This window comes from Sebastes umbrosus, chromosome 2 (genome assembly GCF_015220745.1).
Source record: "Sebastes umbrosus isolate fSebUmb1 chromosome 2, fSebUmb1.pri, whole genome shotgun sequence".
In the NCBI taxonomy this organism is placed as follows: Eukaryota; Metazoa; Chordata; class Actinopteri; order Perciformes; family Sebastidae; genus Sebastes; species Sebastes umbrosus.
This window is the reverse complement of record NC_051270.1, coordinates 29,693,694-29,713,794: the sequence shown is the minus strand read 5'-3', so window position 1 is coordinate 29,713,794 and position 20,101 is coordinate 29,693,694. Positions and strand designations below refer to the sequence as shown.

General features: G+C 39.3%; 1 protein-coding gene across 1 annotated transcript; it reads right to left on the bottom strand.

Moving 5' to 3' along the window:
• Positions 1 to 4,521: 4,521 nt before the first annotated feature.
• LOC119481507 (ammonium transporter Rh type C) lies at positions 4,522 to 9,945 on the bottom strand. The gene is made up of 11 exons (XM_037758542.1): positions 9,632 to 9,945; positions 8,744 to 8,936; positions 8,229 to 8,379; positions 7,980 to 8,127; positions 7,671 to 7,837; positions 7,453 to 7,590; positions 6,622 to 6,758; positions 6,382 to 6,506; positions 5,792 to 5,865; positions 5,586 to 5,659; positions 4,522 to 5,494 (listed from the first exon to the last, which is right to left on the bottom strand). The coding sequence occupies exons 1-11, from the start codon at positions 9,858 to 9,860 to the stop codon at positions 5,461 to 5,463; spliced, it is 1,470 nt and encodes a 489-aa protein (XP_037614470.1). The 5' UTR covers positions 9,861 to 9,945; the 3' UTR covers positions 4,522 to 5,460.
• Between the last annotated feature and the right edge of the window lie 10,156 nt (positions 9,946 to 20,101).

Below are 20,101 nucleotides of genomic sequence, written 5' to 3'. Positions count from 1 at the left end.
CACAGGGTCTAAAATTATGTTTTTTTCTCAAGTGCCACATTGGCAGGTCACTGAACATTTCTACTGGCCACACATTTTTTTTTATCTGCCACTTCTGAAATCTATGTACAAAACTTTAAGTTAATTTAAAAATATATATATATATTTTTTTAAACTTTTTTATGCAATCAGAATAGTAGGATCTGCATTTGCATTTATCACAGAGGATGCATATCTTTGCAAATAAAATGAAGTATTGACTGAGTTAATCTTTGCATATAAACTATTAATTAGAAATCGATTTGCAATGTATTGCAATACTCAATATTTTACATATTTTCTTCCACTCCTAGTAAACACTGAGTCAGCGGTAACAGACAGTAGAAATATGGATCATGTAACCTTAATCCCTGACTATTTTATAATTTAGGAATTGCTTTTAAAAAAATATTTCTTAATATAAGGAAAACCTGTCTGCCATGGTGGCAGGTGATCTGAAATGTTTACCTGCCACAGCCAACATTTACCCTGTTATTTGGCAGGTGGCAGGTGCTAATTTCATTCCCTGGACACACACACAACCACAGTTGCTCAGCATGAATGGAAAGTTGGTCAGATGTTCACTCCCACTAGAACCAAGGTATGATATTCCCATACTACTGGGTTTTACTCATATCGTATAGCACAGGGGTCAGCAACCTGCGGCTCTGGAGCCACATGCGGCTCTTCAGCCCCTCTCCAGTGGCTCCCCGTGGATTTATAAAAATGGAAATGAATAACTGTTTTTTGTTTACGTTTTCAATTTTATTTATCATTGTTGTAGGTCTATGGTACGATGGTACAACGGAGTATTAGGGCCACATTGAGGAAAAAATATATATTAAGATTTCGAGAATAAAGTCATAGGTTTACAAGAAAAAAAGTCGTAATATTATGAGAATAAAGTCATAAGTTTATAAATTATTAATTTTACATGCTATTTTCTTTTTTCTTGTAAACCTATGACTTTATTCTCGTAATTTTACGACTTTTTCTCGTAAAGTTATGACTTTATTCTTGTAATATTACGATTTTTTTCCGCTTAAACCTTTGACGTTATTCTCGTAATATTACGACTTTTTTCTCTTAAAGTTATGACTTTTTTTCTCGTAATTTTATGACTTTTTTTCTCTTAAAGTTATTACTTTATTCTTGTAATATTACGACTTTTTTCTCATAATATTATGACTTTATTCTGTAAATCTCAGATGTTTTTCCCTCAATGTGGCCCTAATACTCCGTAGTATATTGGCTCTTTGGCCCTCACTGCATTAGACTTATATACTATATACTTAGACTATAAACTGTATTACTTTCATAACAATGATCAAATGTTTTGAGGCTCCAGACAGATTTTTTATTTTTTTTGTTGCCTAAAATGGCTCTTTTGATAGTAAAGGTTGCTGACCCTTGGTATAGCAGTACACTGTTCTTCTTCTTACATCATAACAAAATATCCTCATTCAAAATCTCCATATACAAATATAAAACCCAATATATTGTCTCTGATGCCACCTTGTGGTGACAATGGAATGTAACAGACCTGTCAGCAGCCTGCAATACACATACACTGCAATATAGTAATCAACAGTTAAATAGATACACATACCTGTAACAATGGGACACAGTTGATCAACATGAAGGGAAAGTTGCTCAGAGATGTTCTCTCTCACTTGGACCACAGCATAGGATTATTCTTACAGTTGAACTAGAGAGCAAGGTTACATATTAGTAGACTAATCAGTCACCTAGCAACACTTCAGAGCTCGTTAGCAGCTAACGTTACATGTTTATGTTTATTATAAAGCAATATAACTACGAATTCTACTGGCATTTCTTTTGAGAGCCATTATCACGAGTACTTTCTGATTGTTTTTACATATGTAACTTAAATTACATGTATTGCTCAATTTGTGTCCGAGCGAACTGAAAACAAACTTACCCACAGCACAGGATTGATTCACATACATGATTCACCCATTATGCACCGCATTTAGCACAAAACAACATTTGATTTCCGCTGTGGATTTAATTAACAAAATAAAATACAACCTGAGTAGAAGAACCATGGTTGGTAGTCCCAAGTGTAACAGGAATTTAACCATAAACATAGGCACACGGACCATTTACACTGTTACATAAGCACATCAATAGCCATAAGCACTTTGTAATGAGAACCTATAATTATGATTATGATTATTATCAACCACACAGGTGAAACCTTCATTGCACAATATGAGACTAATAGCCTATAATCTAGCGTTAAATATTACAATTACACAGAAAGTTCAGACTTTCGACAACACGTGGTGTTTGTTGTCAAAACTAAGAGCCAATCAGCTCTTTGATCAGGTGACAGCCAGGCGTTTCCCATAATGCCCTGGGTCCTGCAGTCGGTGGAGCGCAACTGCGGCGCCTGGCTCTAAAAAGTCGGGATCAAGTCGGACACAAATCTAACCAGCATGCATTGCACGGCGATCGCATTGGTGATCGATTCAGCGCAGGCCTGGCTCATCTCAAACGATCCTAATGTTAAAGCCATAGACGCCGCATTGACCTCTGGATCGTCAACGTGGGCGCCATATTGGACCGGGCAAGACTGGCCTGTAAACGAATACAAGTGAACAGGGGAGCTGGGGGAGTGTGAGGCTTTCAACTGCAGCACTGCCATTCACTTGTATGGGGTTACAGGCCAGTCTCGCCCTGTCCAATATGGCGTCCACGTTGACGTATCGCCCCAACGGGCTGAAGCATCCAATGCAGCGTCTATGTAGGGTTAAGCAAAATCAAGAGCAGTGTTGCCAGATCAGATTGACAGTTTCCAGCCAAATCACAACTTAAAACCCTCCCAGTTCAATAACAACCAGCTCAAATTATAATAAACTTGCCAGAAACTCTGTGAAACCTTTAATAGAAAACACATCATGAGCATACAAAGCTTCAGACAACCAATACTAAAATTCCCATGTCAATTTCAACAACGTCAAGGTAAGTAGGTCCTCCCTTATCCCATACTACGTTTGACTAGCCTTCAACTCATGTCAATCAAATATTTCTCAAAATAAATGAGTTAATATTATGAGTGAGTGGACACATAACATTTACTTAATTTTGCATCTGTTTTTTAACATAAAATAACAGCTTGTTTGATAAAAAAAACCACCTGCCAAATATTGACAAAAGCAGTCCAAGTTGGGCGGAAACCAGCCCAATCTGGCAGCTTTTGCCATCACAACTGCATATAGTGCCATCAGTTACACACCAGTTATGGTCACCATCATACTGGCCTTATTTTTTGGCCAAATACTGGCTGATGTGCTCATTGAGTCACTCTCCAGACCTGCCACTGCTTTAATGCAGAAAATCGTAACTGCTGCTCCTGTGGCAGCAAGAACAAGTGCTGTTTTTGTTGCCATGACAGAAACAGGAATATTAACTGTTTTTGTCATCCAGCTAGCTGGCAGCAATTTGGACTGTTTTCCACATGACAAAAGCAATAATTTGGATAGTTTTTGCCATGGTGAGAGCAGGAATCTCTTGCCATTAGGCGAGCAGTAGTTTTCACTGTTGTTGCCATGGCACCAGCAGAAGCTGCCACAGTGGTGACATACTTGCGAACTGTGGTCAGGTTTTCGGGCCACTTACTTCTTGACGTGCTCTATTGGGCACTTGTTTTCCTGCTGAGTCACTTTCTTGCTGCCATGCTGCTTCAATACATCAGACAAAAAACAGTCATTTGATTTATTTGACAAACAGCCATAAAAAGCGACCCTGGTGGGACTGCTCTAGCGCTCATCCACTATTTACCTTGTTATTCAGTCAATAAATGTCCATGGATGTTCACTTGATGACAGCATGTCAGTCTTCACTAATTAGGTGTACTTTATAATTCCCCTTATGCCTCATTAGAAAGTGGTACTAAATAGTTTCATAATACATGTGATGCATTATATGACATCAAGGCTAAATATACACAGGTGGCACAGAGGTTAGCGCTTAACATAAGAGTGTTGATGGAGTTTGGACGCTCTCCTTGAGTCTCCTTGTGTTCTCGTGCAGGTCAGGTGAGCCAGAGACTTTACTGTAGGTGTGAATGTATTTGTATATGTGTAATGTATATTCAGCGTTATTCAACTTAGTGTAAATGAACAAGTCAATTCAAACAATATTTTACTTTGTGCAAACTGTGTTCTAAAGGTTGGATCCCCGGCTGGATTACCAACTGGACTAGGGGGTACCGGACCCTCAGGGGGCCCCAAAGGAAACATTCATCATGTGACAATTAGTTTATGGTATTTTCATAAATTGAACATTTTGTTAATACTGCATGCACCACCAAAGCTAAACTAATGTGCACAGAGTTTAAACTAATGTTTACAAGCACATTCACATTGTATGCATGAAATGCATGAAATGCATGAAACTGACCAACAATGCCAGAATGTGTCGAGGGGATATCGTGGGACGATGAGGGGAATAATGACCAATTAAACCAACTTTTTATTCATGTTTGACCATTTATTTAGGCTACTTGTATGCACCGAGGAAGATTCTCACATCGTTCATGCTAGTTATTCAAGGCACATGAGTGTGACTATCACAGTAGTATCAGTAATATCAGTATTGTAATAATTAAACTATGATATTATTTCATATTCATCGTAGGGGCTTTTAAAAATGTGAGTGTAAAGACAATATAACTTTATTATTTAATTCCAGTTACATGTGATTCATGAATGTGTACATCTGAAACTATATAACAAGCAGATTGTCACATGCAATCACATATAGTGTATTGGAGGTAGCCTAACATTCAACACTACAGCAACCAAATCACTGGAAATTGTGTCATAGTTACTCAAAACTTCCACCACAAGAACAAGTAAGTTATGCAACAAACAAATAGTTAGTGATAAATTCATATGTACATGCAGCTCACAAAGACCTATACATTATCTGAAAGAAATAACTAAAATATACAACTCAACAATTGTCTAATTTGGCTGCACAAATTTATTATTCAATAAACAGCTGTTTTTATGCATGCACAACTAAATAAACTGCACGTCAACACGCTCTTCATTTACGAGAAATAAAATGGCAAACATCACTAATGATAATATTTAATTAAAATTAAAGGGCATCTGCAATTTATATTTAAAGAGAAAGTAAATAAAGTTTAAAATTTCCTTCAAGAATAATACCAGTTTTGATTCAGAATCATTTTTCCATTAACCACCATCATCATAAACCTTAAGTTTCCGATCTTTGACAAAGGTGTTAGACAAATGCATCAGGTGTAAACAGTGCAAAACAAGAGTGGCAGATGACCTGTGTGTTTCTTTCTTGTGGAATTGCGCATTTTTGAGGGCAGCTCCTTCATAAATTAATGTCGTTTCACAGCTGTATCAAGTTCAAATTGATATGAGGGAGTTGATCTTTCTAACTTTGCTCCACGGAGAAGTTTGACTCGGATCTGTTGAACAAAAAGAAGAAAATCACATTTAATGAGATTTCAAGAAAGCAATAAGGAGTACATGAGGATGTCTAAGTAGGAGTGAGCTTACATGTCTTGGTGCTTGTGTATCATGTGGTTGTTGTACTCCAAAACAGGAGGGATGGTCTCCTCATCCTCAGGAACCTGAAACATGCACACACACATGGGATCAGATCATGAGCCAGAAATTCATCTGAGTAATTTCACATTCCGGAGGTTTCACTTTAAAAGAAAAAGGGTTAAAAACACCATCTAGTGGTAGAAAAGCACTCTTACCTCCCAGTAAACTTCATCATCCATGCAGTTGTCATCAGCAGGGTCGCCCCAGATAGGGAGCCTCAGAATGAGACCTTTGAAAAGAGAAAAGAAAACAGCATTAAGCAAGACTTCTCACTTCAGTTTTAATACATTTGAATGCATTTTTTTCCCAAGTAAAAACATATTTTACAAGAATAAAATCAGATAACTCTTAAATCTCAGGCTAGTCAGTAAAAAATCCCAGGAAAGTTGCATTTGACTATTTCTGAGTTGCTAAACAAGCAACAAGACATCAGGTTAGAAGATGTAACTCCGTAATCCTGGCAAATAATTAAAAGTTTCCAAACTGTAACACACAGAAACACTGACATTGATAGATACTATTTTAAGTGACATCACTTCTCATTTTGTCAGTCTTTCCTTAATACTTTTGCTTGGTTTGCTTTTAACACTACATGTGGATTTCTTTCAAATTAATTTTAAAAGTGCTCTAGAAATACTGTAAACATCACCATGCCTCTGGATTCTCTTAACATAATCATTGAAACACACTGCTGTTTCCCTGAGTCTTAGTTTATAGTAATACACAGCACATTTTACAAACTCACCAACACCCGCTCCTCCAACAACTCCAAACGCAATAGCCACACATGTGCCAGCAGCCTGGAAGCCTCCCTGGGTTAACACAGATCTGTCTGCAAATTCGCCTTCAAAGTCAAATGTCTCGATCAACCTAGGCAGAAAAAAAACTTGAATTTAATCCAAGCAATCAGTGCTTAATCTGCATAATTAGACTGTATGGGTCATGTGCTTCCATGTCAGCAAACTCAGGTGTGTCAGTCACTCACCCCTGTCTGCTATAGACCTCTTCAGTGGCGGCAGCAGCCACAATGGCGCCTATAAAGCCACCGAGCATCCCTGGCACAGCGTGCAGGTTGTGGACGCCACATGTATCCTGGAGCTTGAGGTATTTCTCCAAGAAAGGCTAAGAATGAGAAAACAGTCATACATTAATAACTGATGTATAATCAGGGCCATCATGCATGATTTAGAAAATGCTGAGGTCATGAGTCCATTCAGTTCAAGCCCAGTGCAGTTTGCCCTAATTGTACTATTTATGTATTTTTCAAAAATTATGCTGTATATTCACCTATCTGTTAAAATAAATATTCTATACATCTTATCTCCTCACACCATGGACTAAATGCATTTTGAAATCCTCTAAAATATATTAAAATCTGCCTTTTAACTCACTAAGTGTAATTTGTATGTAATTACTTTAATTTATAAAACATTTTTTTATTTTAGGTTATGTCATGTCATGGCATTTGAAACCAGAGACACGTATCCTCTAATGAAACAATGGTTGGCATGAGGTCGTTAACACTAACTTGTGTCACAACAACTTGCAATATCTTTCATCTTACATGTCATTTTGAAACTAACCCAGTGCCTGCTCTTAGAATGAGTCATCACTTCTTATAATCCTATAATCTTCTTTTAAAACAAACCACAACTGTTTTTGTTTTACTTCCTCTTCAGTGCTGCTTCCTTCATAGTTTTTCTATGCCACTTTTTCCTCTTGTTTTAACTTTCCGTCTGCAGTGATAAGAGCCACCATACAGACTTCAAAAGTTCTGTCAGATCAAAAGATAGGAGGTGAAAGACTGCAGGCTCACCGTGACAAACAGGTAGCCAAAGGTGGAGATGATGCCAGTGCTGAAACCCACGATTAGTGCACCGTAAGGAGTGATCATGAACTCTGCTGCTGTTCCCATGGCAACACCACCTGCCAGCGTGGCATTCTGGATATGCACCTGTCAGGTAAAAGAGTGTGTTAGTCATGAGTAATTCAGAAATACATAGATGACTAATAGTGAATTTCCAGTGGCATTACCATGTCCAGTTTTCCTCTCTTGTCAGACATGCTGGAGATGGCCACCGTGGTGAGAACAGAGGAAGCGAGGGCAATGTAAGTGTTGATGGCTGTTCTGTGCTGTCCGCTGCCATGGTCCGTGATGGCCGAGTTGAAACTGGGCCAGTACATCCACAGGAACAGTGTTCCTGTGAGGTGAGAGTAAGTCAAACACAGCACAGTTAGATTCACACTTTTACAATCAAGTAAACATGTAAAATATTAGATATGCCAAATGAGGTGTGTCCTAAAGAAAACACCGACATGTGAGGTTTAAAAGTGTTGACTCACCAATCATGGCAAACAGATCAGAATGGTAGACAGATCCATTGAGGCGTTTACTTTGGTGTAGGTTTGGTCGGTAGAGGACCCAGGAGATGGCCAAACCATAGTACCCTCCAAAGGCGTGAATGACCATGGAGCCACCAGCGTCTCTGCACTGTGGGAATAAGCAACACAAAAGAGAAATTGATGGAAAGTTCTCACTCCTTGGACAATAATTTTGTTTCATGTGGGATGATTGTGTCCGGTGAGACTTACATGAAGGAGGGTGAGGATGATGTATTCCTCCACAGCAAACAGCGTGACGCCAAATAAGGTGACGACCATCATCTGGACAGGGCTGGTTTTTCCCAGGAGGGCACCGTAGGCAATCAGAGAGCTGGCACAGCAGAAGTCAGCGTTGATCAGACTGTAGGGGAGGGGGGGGGGGGGGGGGGGGGGGGGGGGGGGGTGAGAAAGTCAGAAGTTGGAAACTTTAACGACCAAACAAGCAAATCTGCATTTTACAACTCCCACTTGACAAGCTATGACAAAAATTACTCATTTGCCTCAAGGATGCCACGAGGCAGTACCAGACAAAAGACCAAAGATTACACGTCATGACAGCTGTAACAAAAGAACCTCTTCAGAGTACACGGAACAAGATGGAACCTTTCTGTACCACTTTAAAGATAGTCAATCATGTCAGGTTAGAGAATGTGTTTTCATTTTTGAGTTACATAACGCACCTGCAATTTACTAAATGATCAATGAATGAAGGAATGAAGACTTACCTCTCTACTCCGATAGAGATTTTTCCGGTTTCGGGGTCAAGCGAATGGAACCAGCCTTGCATGAGAAGAGCCCACTGCAAACCAAAGGCAGCAATCAGGAAGTTGAAGCCAACAGCACCGAAGCTGTAGCGTTTCAGGAAGGTCATGAGGAAACCAAATCCAACAAAGATCATGACGTGGACGTCCTGGAAACCTGGAGACATTAGTGTAATGGTTTGTAATGAGTTTTTTTAAGAGGATAATTAAATAAAACAGCACATAATCAGGCTTTGACTAAAACCTCTTTCTCTCTAGAGTTTCATTTTCTACTTCCCATTAATCAACTTACGGTAATTAAAGTTTTGTTGTAATTTATGCTTGCATGTTTAATTTGTTTAAAGTGATTACTGGCTTTAAGATATCATTGCAATCCATTGCATGGACAACTTTATGACAAGGTTACAGGGGAATACAATTGCTGCCAGATTGTGTCACAAGTAAGCCCAGAAAGTGATATTTTGCATTGTGCAGTGCTTATATTTTGATGTTACAAACAAGGATAAGAGAGAGCCTCTCATCAATCTAGATTCTCGTTGGAAAAACAGCCTCCGTATAATAATCCTTGTTGTTTTTATGACCTCTGTCAATTCAATGCAGTATCATTCTTGTGATGTGGCAATGTCTAGGCGTAAACACAAACCAAAGACAGAAACAGGAGAGGGAAGTTGGGGTAAAATGACAACAATCTGGTTCTAAACTGTTGCAGCTTTGAGAAATATGTTTAATTTTAGATTAATATTTTAACAAATGTTGGTCCATGGCCAACATCACTGACACAGGATCATCGTAACAACACATGCATTTAAATATGCAACTTTTATTGCAAGGTAAATTTCTTGTTGTACTTACTGGGATATCTGAAGTAGAAGTCATTTTCAATGTCGCTGGTGATGTTGTGACTAATTTTGAACTCTATCCATCTCCTTACATCTGATTCCTCATCATACCGGATGAAAACTCCAAACAGTATAATCATAGCAATCTGCCAGACGAAGCAGACAGCAGGCAGACTAATGCGAACATTGGTGTTCTTTTGCCGGCAAAAAAAATTCTTGAAAAACTCAAGACAGTTCCCCATGTTGACAACTCTGTGCTGATGATGCTGTGATCACTCCTCGGCCAGGGGCCCTGCTCTGTTGTGACTTCCAGCTGCTTCTCAGGTGGCATGTATACATATATATATGGAGCTTTGGAGGGGGTGTGCTCCAATTCTCCACTCACACACAAGGGATGGACACACCTTTGCAGGTAAACCACTCCTTATTGTAACCTTTCTCCCTTCAGCCAGGACGAGCTGGCAACATTCTTAGAACATGTATCATGGAAGGAAATTAACCACTGCAGTATGGTATGGTGGAAATTTGTTTTTTTGGGCGTCAGTTAAACTGAACCCAGGTGAACACACCTGACATTCAGGCCCACATTACCTATCATCACCATATTCGTAAAATTTAATTAGGTGTTTACTGAGCGCAGTAGACACACCAGTGTTTTTACAGGAATTAGAAAGCTGGGAATAGAGCCAGAGCCAGTTTTAAACTGCTGCTAATCACTGTCTCTCCACTGGAGAAGCTGGGGGTAAAGTGCTCTTTAACGATGTGTACAAGAATGAGTGGTTAAAAAGCACTTGTATCATTCACTCCCTTCCTTCAGGTCTCTATTATTTTGTCCACCACTGCCAGAAGACAAGAGGAGGTGTGATATCAGTCAGTGAAAATAAAAATCACTTTTACCCAAAATTGTATACAGGGCATACATATTTGCTCCTTTACACAGCAACTGACACACTTATTTGTACACTATGTGCACTGTATTTATTATATATCATATGCACATTATTTATATTATTTTATTATATTGATTTTTATTTAGGGCTGTCAGAGTTAACGAGATAGTAATGCATTAACACAAATTAGTTTTAACGCCACTAATTTCTTTAACGCATTAAAGCAAATGATCTTTCGGAGGTTGTGAAACCTCAGGAATCCACTGGTACCAACCATCTCATACTAGCTTGTCACGAAGGAGGTGATATAAAGCTCCAAATTTACGCAACATTTTGGCGAGGAAAAACTGGCATGACCTTTTTCAAAGGTGTCCCTTGACCTCTGACCTCAAGATATGTGAATGAAAACGGGTTCTATGGGTACCCACGAGTCTCCCCTTTATGATAATCAAATGCAGTTTGGGGCAAGTCATAGTCAAGTCAGCACACTGACACACTGACAGCTGTTGTTGACTGTTGGGCTGCAGTTTGCCATGTTATGATTTGAGCATATTTTTTTTATGCTAAATGCAGTACCTGTGAGGGTTTCTGGAAATGATTAATTAATCATGGACTATCATGCAATTAATCGCGATTAAATATTTTAATCAACTGACAGCCATAATTTCATTGTATTCTTACCTTTTAATATCTTTTTATTGTTCGTTTTTATTGCTATTATGCTGCTATGTCAAGCGAGGAGCCTTATACCTGTATATTGAGAAAATAAAGGAATCTTGAATCTTGAAATGAGTGATGGCTCAATAGGAACAAATCTGTATTCATTATTTTGTTTTAGTTTTATTTACATGAATGCACACCGAGCTTACTCTCTCTATAACAATGAGCGGAGACACAGTTTTCCACTCGGCGCGTCACATGCCCACCACTGGTTATTTCTCCTCCTACAACTCACATGTACTTTGTTTTCTGGTTGTTTTGTTCGATGCTTATCTACCAGAACAGATTCCAGTTTAAGGATCCATCATATAAATCTCTGTGACACTGAGAACATTCCAGATGATATCAGGTCTCCTTCTTCGACACATTCAACTTATTCAACTCATTTCGTAATGCAGACTATGTATCACTGACGAGATTCCCCTCTGATAATATTACGGCTTGTGCTCAAGAGTCAAACTAGGATCTACAGTATTTACGCCAGCTCTACTTCAATAGACAGTATTTCATTGTAATGTTAATTGTATTTGTAGATAGCATCACTAGCTAGTATTACTAGCAGGTTTTACAAGGTTTTGCGTCCTTTCTTTAGGGTTTAGGCTTAGGCTCTGTGCAAGAGGTTGTGCTTGCCTAATGATAACCTAAGGCCGAAGGCTTAGGAATGAGGTTATGTTTTCACCCGCGTTGGTTTGTTTGTTGGTTTGTTGGTTTGTCCGTTTGGAGGATAACTCCAAAAGTCTGCGATGGATTTGAATGAATTTTTTTGGAGGGGTGGGGTGTGGCACAATGATGTTAACCCTCCTATTATCTTTGGGGTCAATTTGACCCCATTCAATGTTTCACGTCTCTAAATAAATGATTGACATCATTTTTTTTGCTTCATATTTAATGACTTTTCCTAATTTAATGGGGACAACTGGGTAAACATAAAATTAAAATGATGATATGTTTTCAATGTCCTGTACACATGCTGTACGCATCGGTGTTCTTTGGGGTCAATTTGACCCCAGGCTGTTTTAGCTGTATAAAACATATAAGAAATATCAACATTTTACACACATTTGTTTTGGATGATATTGAGGTCACTATAACATGCAACTTTATAATCTTCAAAAAGCTTTAGGGCCCTAACCTAACATAACCATAACTGTAGTAGTGCGACAACCACTGATAGTTCACAGGACATGGGGGAGGTGAAACATCATTCTCGCGAGAACTTTGATATTTCCCCACACTTTGGGGGCGGCAAAAATATGGTTCCTGTGAAGATATTGATTTTATTTAAAGGGCTATTTAGGTAGTCAACAAACAAACATAAAGTACCTGACACATAAACTTGGGTAACAATTTTAATTATTATCATTTTCTGGAGGTTTAAATTGCTGGGGTCAAATTGACCCCAAGGATAAAAGATGTTAGTAAATTTGAAGGTAACAGGAGGGTTAATGACGTACATGAAACCTGCCTTGGCGGAGGTCTGCGCTCTCCGAGTGCACTTCTAGTGGTTCTCAGGCTTCTTCCAGATCAGCTGAAATCTGGCAAATCAGATGTTGTCAGATGTTATCAGATGTTTGCATTGTATAATGTACTGCTTTTTCTTGTTTAGTTTAACTGCATTAACTGCATTCACAAGTAGAATCTGTAGGCAATGGTACTAGATTTTGGTATGGGAAGCGTTTTGGTTTCCGTTTGTAGCCCGAGTAGTATTGATCAATCATGTTCAAGCAGGCTTTGGTTGAATGCAGGTAAACAGTCTGTGTTGAGAGCAAAAGAGGCGGAACGCATAGGTGGAGATGCAATCTGGGAACCCACCGGCTATCGTCTGATTTTGCTTTTATTGGTTTAAAATTAGCTCGTAAACTGGCTGTCAATTTGATGGGAATGAATAGCGTTAACGTTAGTTGATTCAGGAAATGAAGGGAAATGAATTGATTCGTGGCACACTTTCTAAATAATATACTTTTTAATCTTTGGGCTTGGGAGAAGGTATCAAGTATTTTCAAGTCAAAAGGCTCAAGTCAAAGTGACGTCACGAGTCAGTGGCGTTAAAGTCCAAGTTGAGTTGCAAGTCTTTTTTTATTTTGTCAAATCGCAGTCATCAAATGTGACTTGAGTTTGACTCGAGTCCAAGTCATGTGACTCAAATCCATACCTCTGCAACTAATTGTTTGGCATATCAGATGATGCTATTGTGTTAGCTGTCTGATGTTTTGTTGGTAAGAGTCCAAAGTGTGTTTGCTCTCCCTTGGGCGGTTGGGACTGTTACCCGGGGTTGACTGGGACAGTAGGGTTTTTAGGTCCTACCTTGTTACAAATCAATAAAAAGCATGCGCTCATGAGTGCCTTAGCCGTAGCTAACATTCAGTTAGAAATGGAGTCCGCTAATACCAACAAAAAGCGACCAGCCCCAAACACAACTCAGACTCCAACACAAACTCCATGGAAGCACAAAAAAAATAAAGTTATATCTAGTCAAGCGCGTCATGTAAAACAGGCATGTGACCGACGTTGGGGGAAAACTAGTGATGTGGGAGTGAGTAACGTTATCGACTGTGGCCCAGAAGACCGAAACTACGGTGTCTCCCCTGTGCCATCTGATCACGGTCAGGAGGCTGAAGCAGGAAAAGTTAACACTGGGATCAACATCAGCCGGGCCTTCGGTTTATGGAGGGACCTTCGTTTGGTAAGCTAACATTACTGCCAAGCAGGTGTAATATATAGTGATATTGTGGTTTTAGTTGGCTAATGTTGCTAATGTTAATCATCATGATGCCTGTCAATCACGTTCAGTCTCGCGTGTGTCGTTAATGCAAGCAACAGGAAGCGCACTGTCGATGACTTAACGGCCACAGATATCACTGTTAACAAACAATTTCTGATTCTTATAGAGAGTCCTTTTAAATTATATATTTTTTAGACCAGAACAAGGTGTCCCATCCTTGTACATTTAACAAAATTGTGCCTTTCATGTTTGGGTTGGGCTCTAAAACCCTTGATAAATTGTTAGCAGACACCTGTATCTGTTCAGGAATCAAATTATTTCCATTACTGTTCAAGTAGTCTGTGAATAAAGGAAGGTTATTTGGTGTCAATACACCAAATCGCCGCAACTGACCCCGCTCTCCCCTACAGCAGGGGTGTTAATGCTGTTTTGTCTTTCCAAACTTAATCGATGAAATGTGGTCTTCGAACACCTCAGCCCTGGAGTGGTTGAACATGTGACAGAGGGAGGAACTGTGTGGAGGTTTCAGATCTTATCAGTTAAAGGCATTTCAGTGATGTTCCCTGTCACATGGTAAAGTATGCTCTGCTTTCGCAGCACGGAGCCGTGGAATGATGCCACAAGAGAGATTAGGAGTACCTGTCAATCATGACACAGATCAGCACAATGCAGCTATTCAGACAACAAAGCTTTTCAGTTTTCTTCCTTTCCTTGGCTTCAGCACGCCTAGAAGATAAATAATGTACAGTAGCATCCCATCAGGCCTGACAAATTGTATCACTTAAAAGAAAACCGCAGGACAGATGAAACTTGTTCAAATTTAACATTGATTGACAACGTTAATATGAACTGTAAAAACTCTATGTGCGTATTTATCTCATATTATCTGCAAGGTTTATGTCACTTTGTCACAAACATCCACACGCACACAAGCTGGCCATCACTTCTATCCGTTTGTGTTTGGCTATTAATGTGATGCCAAAAAGTTTGAGTGCTCAAATGACGGCTTCCTTGAAAGTATGTTTTAGTTAAAACATAAGTATTACTAAGTGGTTTGATCTTTAAAATGATGCAGCTGGAGGATTCCAAGAACAGAACAGCACATGTAGTCCGATGCCACCCAGATAGGAGAGCGTCAGGCAGTCGGGTGTGTCTTGGTGACAGAAAACTGTAACACTACTGTATGACAATGATGTGAAACCCAGATAACCCCCAGCCACGTGGTTATGATCTACAGAGGAGACAACAGTTTAACTTGTCATTTGTCTCTCACATGGTCCATCATGCGACTTCAAGTTCACGCACATGCAAATTGGCTTGTGTGCCTCAGTCAGCCAGGTGACTCTGAGCAACAATGTGCATATAAGACTACATTACTGGTGTAAAAAGACATTTCATTCTTTTATTATTTTCCACTAGCACCTTTATTTTTTATATGTAAAATATTCTGTACTTTTTTGTATTGTGGTTCCAAAATTCAGAAGAAAAAAGAAAAGCATAGCATAAGCATATTAACTTCAGGAGTTCACATTAGTTCGAACTCACAAGCAGTAGCCTAAGCGTAAATGATCTCACTGATGCAGACACAGGAAATCCATTTATCTGGTGGCATTTTTGTCAGATTTTTCCTGAATAAGTTGCAACCTTCTTTACAATGTGTACAAAATGCAGCAACGTATACTCTCACATAAGATCATGATTTACTGGGTGTCATAATTTACTGAAATCTTAATGCAGCAATTGTAACAAGTGACATGACAGATCTTTTGATTCTTAATATATAAGTTTTCTTTAAAGGACCAGTATGTAAAATTCAAGTTGCTCATCCATTACATCTATTTTGAGATATTCATAAAGCTCTCTGCAATGTCTGATTAAATTATTTCTTTACACAAATGATCCCACAAGCAGACCCCAAGACTTGTTTCAAAAGACCCAAAATGATGAAGAAAATGAGGAGATACTGAAGGTCTGTGGATTAACATTATTTTATCACACTTTGTTTTTATGTTTGTATTTGTTGTTTTTGCTTTCCTGTGCTTTTATTCTTTGTTTTTCTTTTCTTTGCAAGTATTTTTTATTATCTGTTTATCAGCAGACATGGAAATAAAGCATATCAGTTAACTTTGTATTGTTTTCCTGGAAATGTATTAAATAAATTACCAGCTACTGGGAAATAGCTGTGACGGCCCCTCTGTGTTTGGATCCTCTGCTGGTATGCTTTCTCTCTTCAGGGCTGCAGACCTGATGAGGAGGCTAATCAGCAGCATGGGACATACCTGGGCCCGGTGTGCTCCCTGCTTAAAAGCCAGAGCATGCAGCAGTCTGTGGCTGGCAGACCTCCTTGCACACCACACCTTTGTTGCTTGGTTTTTGGTTCTTTGTCTTTGTTTTTACAGCACAACATCCATGCAGCACATTTTCACACATCCACTCCCTACACTACTGACTCTACAGATTCCTCCCATACATTCTTTTGACTTACATTTGACATATTTTGGTTAATAAATCACTTTATCTGTTCAGTATACACGTGTGTCTCCCGTTTTTGTCACAGTTCTAGAGCCGGGCTGTGACACAGCGGAATATAATTATTAAATAATGTTTATATTAAAGTAATTTTTGATACATTTTGAGGTAAATATTGGGGTCATTTGGCAGTAATTCCAAAGAAATTTCAAATAGGTTATTTGCTAATTATCACCTAATTACCATGAAATTTGTGGACCTGTAAAATGAAGTGTTACCGTATTTTGTATGTATATACAGTATAATATATGTTTTCAGAAATAAAATATCACTAACATTGTCACCTAAAGAAACAAAGCTAAGGGGTGCTTGTTATTTTTTTAAATGCTACATTGATGCTTAAAAGCATCTTTTCTGGTTATTCTGTATCATGAATTTACTTTTATGAGATTTCCAGTATGCATGCACACTGATTTATTATCAGAAAATGTGACCACAGTGCATTGAATAAGATGACACAAACAGGGCCTCTGACACACTTTGTATGTAGCACAGTCACAGACTGTAAACACCAAGGAATGAAACACATTTGTAACCCATAAACCGATACTCAACAACATCTGAGATTTAAAAGACAATAAGGTAAGATAACAAATGTCGGTCAGTATCCAGAATAGATGCAAATTAAATATTAATTGGAGTTGAATTACATTCCAAATCAACCCATTACTTGGTTAAATTGTCAAACTAGAGCAGCTAAATTTAAGCTTTTTGTATTTTTAGTATAGTATTTTTCTACTCTTTATCCAATGTCTCAGATTTGTGTTTTGTAACCTTGGAGTCAAATAAAGACAGAAACATCAGGTGACAACTAAAAGCTACAGAACGTGTTTGTCTGGTGAGGTGGTTTAAATAACAAAAGGGTTCAGCTCTTGAGAAGCTACCAAAAAAATAATGAATCACACATGACAGTCTTCAGCCAGATGGGTGATGAGTGACAGACCTTCCTCACTATGGCTATTTTATAATCTTAGAAAAGAACACATAATTAGGTATAATGCGTCATATTAACATGGAATATTCCACTTAGGACATTGTGCAGTCTAGATTTCAGCATGTTTTGTCAGTCTGGCTGGCGTTGATACATTAAACTTGCTGGAAACACTTTGAATAGGTGATCAGTCTATCTAGGAGCTGTTACACTTCTTTGTTTGTTTGCGGTTCTGAAGAAACTTTCATTTAGTAGCCTAAACTTGAAGTTCAGCAGCTTTGTTTCAAAGCTCAGCGACTCCACACTGAGAATTTCATGTTTTCATTCTCTGTGGAATTAATCTCAAATAGATGTAGGTATGAAATGTCTTATCACTGAAATACGAAAAGGATTATCCGCGCTGATAGCCTATTTATCCATATCAAATTGCCTTGAGGCTTATATTAAATAAACAAAACTGCACATCATTGCGAGAACAACTATAATCTCCCAGCACAACTTTGACACTGAGCCAATGATATTCAGGCCGAGACAGTAGCACCTGCATCGGTATATGCATAGATATGCGTATCAACTCAATCTAACCTCTCCATGACATTACACACCTACGCAGACATCATCATGAGACATGTCAGTGTCACGCAACAATGTCGCTTGCCTTGTCTCAAAGAAGCCTGAGACTCCCGGCTAGGGTTAGGGCGAGGTGCAGCCTATTTGATGGTTTTCTGTTCCCCTGATCTAATAATTGGAGAGAAGGATGTTTTTGTCAAATGACCAAACAAAACTTTTTTTGCCTGATTTTATCTACTATTTGAAGTCCAGCCATGTCCCCTTCCAGTTTTCATGTTGTTGTAATAGTACTAATACAGTAACAGTAGGCAAGAGCCATTGCAGTCAGGGCTGTTTATCCAACAGGGGAAAGGTTCAACAAGACTACAAGTCTGGCAACCCAAATGAGTCACAGCCCGATTGCAGCTCATTGACAGATATATTACATACAGTATAATATTCATTACATGGCTATGTTGACTACTCGATCTGTCATGATACTCTGAGAGAAAGTTGTGAAACAAACAGGGTTTATCCCTTACATATCGGATATATGAGCAATAGGGTCAAAAGTTCAAGGTGCAATGTTATGATGAAGTAATAGTACAGTCACAATTGTATGCATACTGCATGCAACAGTACGTACTTTGTAAGGGCAGTTGCAGTATTATGTACTAAAAGTAAAGAGAAAAAGTATGTGATTTGGAACGCAGCTTCAGTGTGGACAAAGGGCCAAAATGGAGAAAGCTTTGTGTGGACCCACCCTCAGATTAACTTGTCAGGCCCTGCTCTACGTCTCTAAGACTTGCCTCAGGTTTCATCAGTATAATTGGATGTCTAACCCAGCTGTGCTTTGAGCTGAATCTCATCATTCCTACAGTTCAATGTTCATTTATCGTCATTCTACAAAACAGGGTTGCACAACGAAATTAGAGTAGTTCTGATATAGATACCAGTATCTGAAATGTGTCCGATACTGCCTGAAATTCGGGATTGGGTATCGGCAAGTATGCCAATCTATGCACCGATCCGAAACCATAATTTGATAACCTAGAAAAAAATCAACTTGTTTGAAATCGATTCTTCTTCACTGCTCCAAAGCAGGCGCCACTGGCAACTACTGTTTTAGAGCAGCAAAGAAAAAACGATTGCAGGTAGTTTGTCACATGACGATAGCAAACAACAACAGTGCGGTGCTTGTGGAGAGTGTAACGGTAGTCAGAGCGAGGAAAATATCAGCCATTTGGCAATATTTCACTGTGGAAAATCCAACAAGTAACACTGAATAATAAAAGAAAGTTCTATTGCATTCATTCTCCGTATGTATTTGTTCATGTTTTACAAAGGGTTTAACTTGAGCCAGGCTAAAGATAGTCACACACATCCATATATGGTCAGTAGTAAACAGCTGTTAAATAATCATGATAATAATAATTACTATATATTCTTTTTTACAGATTTACAATTTTTTTTTTATCGGATCGGTATAGCTTCACTTCATTCATTCACTTCATCTTCAACTGCTTATCCGGGGTCGGGTCGCGGGGGCAACAGCTCCAGCAGGGGACCCCGAACTTCCCTTTCCCGGGCCACATTAACCAGCTCTGACTGGGGGATCCCGAGGCGCTCACAGGCCAGTGTGGAGATATAATCTCTCCACCTAGTCCTGGGTCTTCCCCGTGGTCTCCTCCCAGCTGGTCGTGCCTGAAACACCTCCCTAGGGAGGCGCCCAGGGGGCATCCTTACCAGATGCCCGAACCACCTCAGCTGGCTCCTTTCAACGCAAAGGAGTAGCGGCTCTACTCCGAGTCCCTCACGGATGACTGAGCTTCTCACCCTATCTCTAAGGGAGACGCCAGCCACCCTCCTGAGAAAACCCATTTCGGCTGCTTGTACCCGCGCTCTAGTTCTTTCGGTCATGACCCAGCCCTCATGACCATAGGTTAGAGTAGGAATGAAGATTAACCGGTAGATCGAGAGCTTTGCCTTCCGGCTCAGCTCTCTTTTCATCACAACGGTGCAGTAAAGCGAACGCAATACCGCCCCCGCTGCTACGATTCTCCGGCCAATCTCACGTTCCATTGTCCCCTCACTCGCGAACAAGACCCCGAGGTACTTGAACTCCTTCACTTGGGGCAAGGA

What these genes read in the sequence shown, in the direction of transcription:
- LOC119481507 (XM_037758542.1), bottom strand. Translation starts at nt 9,860, where the DNA reads ATGGGGAACTGTCTTGAGTTTTTCAAGAATTTTTTTTGCCGGCAAAAG. An exon ending in TGTTGGAGGAGCGGGTGTTG is followed by an intron (nt 5,866 to 6,381) that starts GTGAGTTTGTAA and finishes CTCTTTTCAAAG; the next exon opens with GTCTCATTCTGAGGCTCCCT. An exon ending in ATACACAAGCACCAAGACAT is followed by an intron (nt 5,495 to 5,585) that starts GTAAGCTCACTC and finishes TTTGTTCAACAG; the next exon opens with ATCCGAGTCAAACTTCTCCG.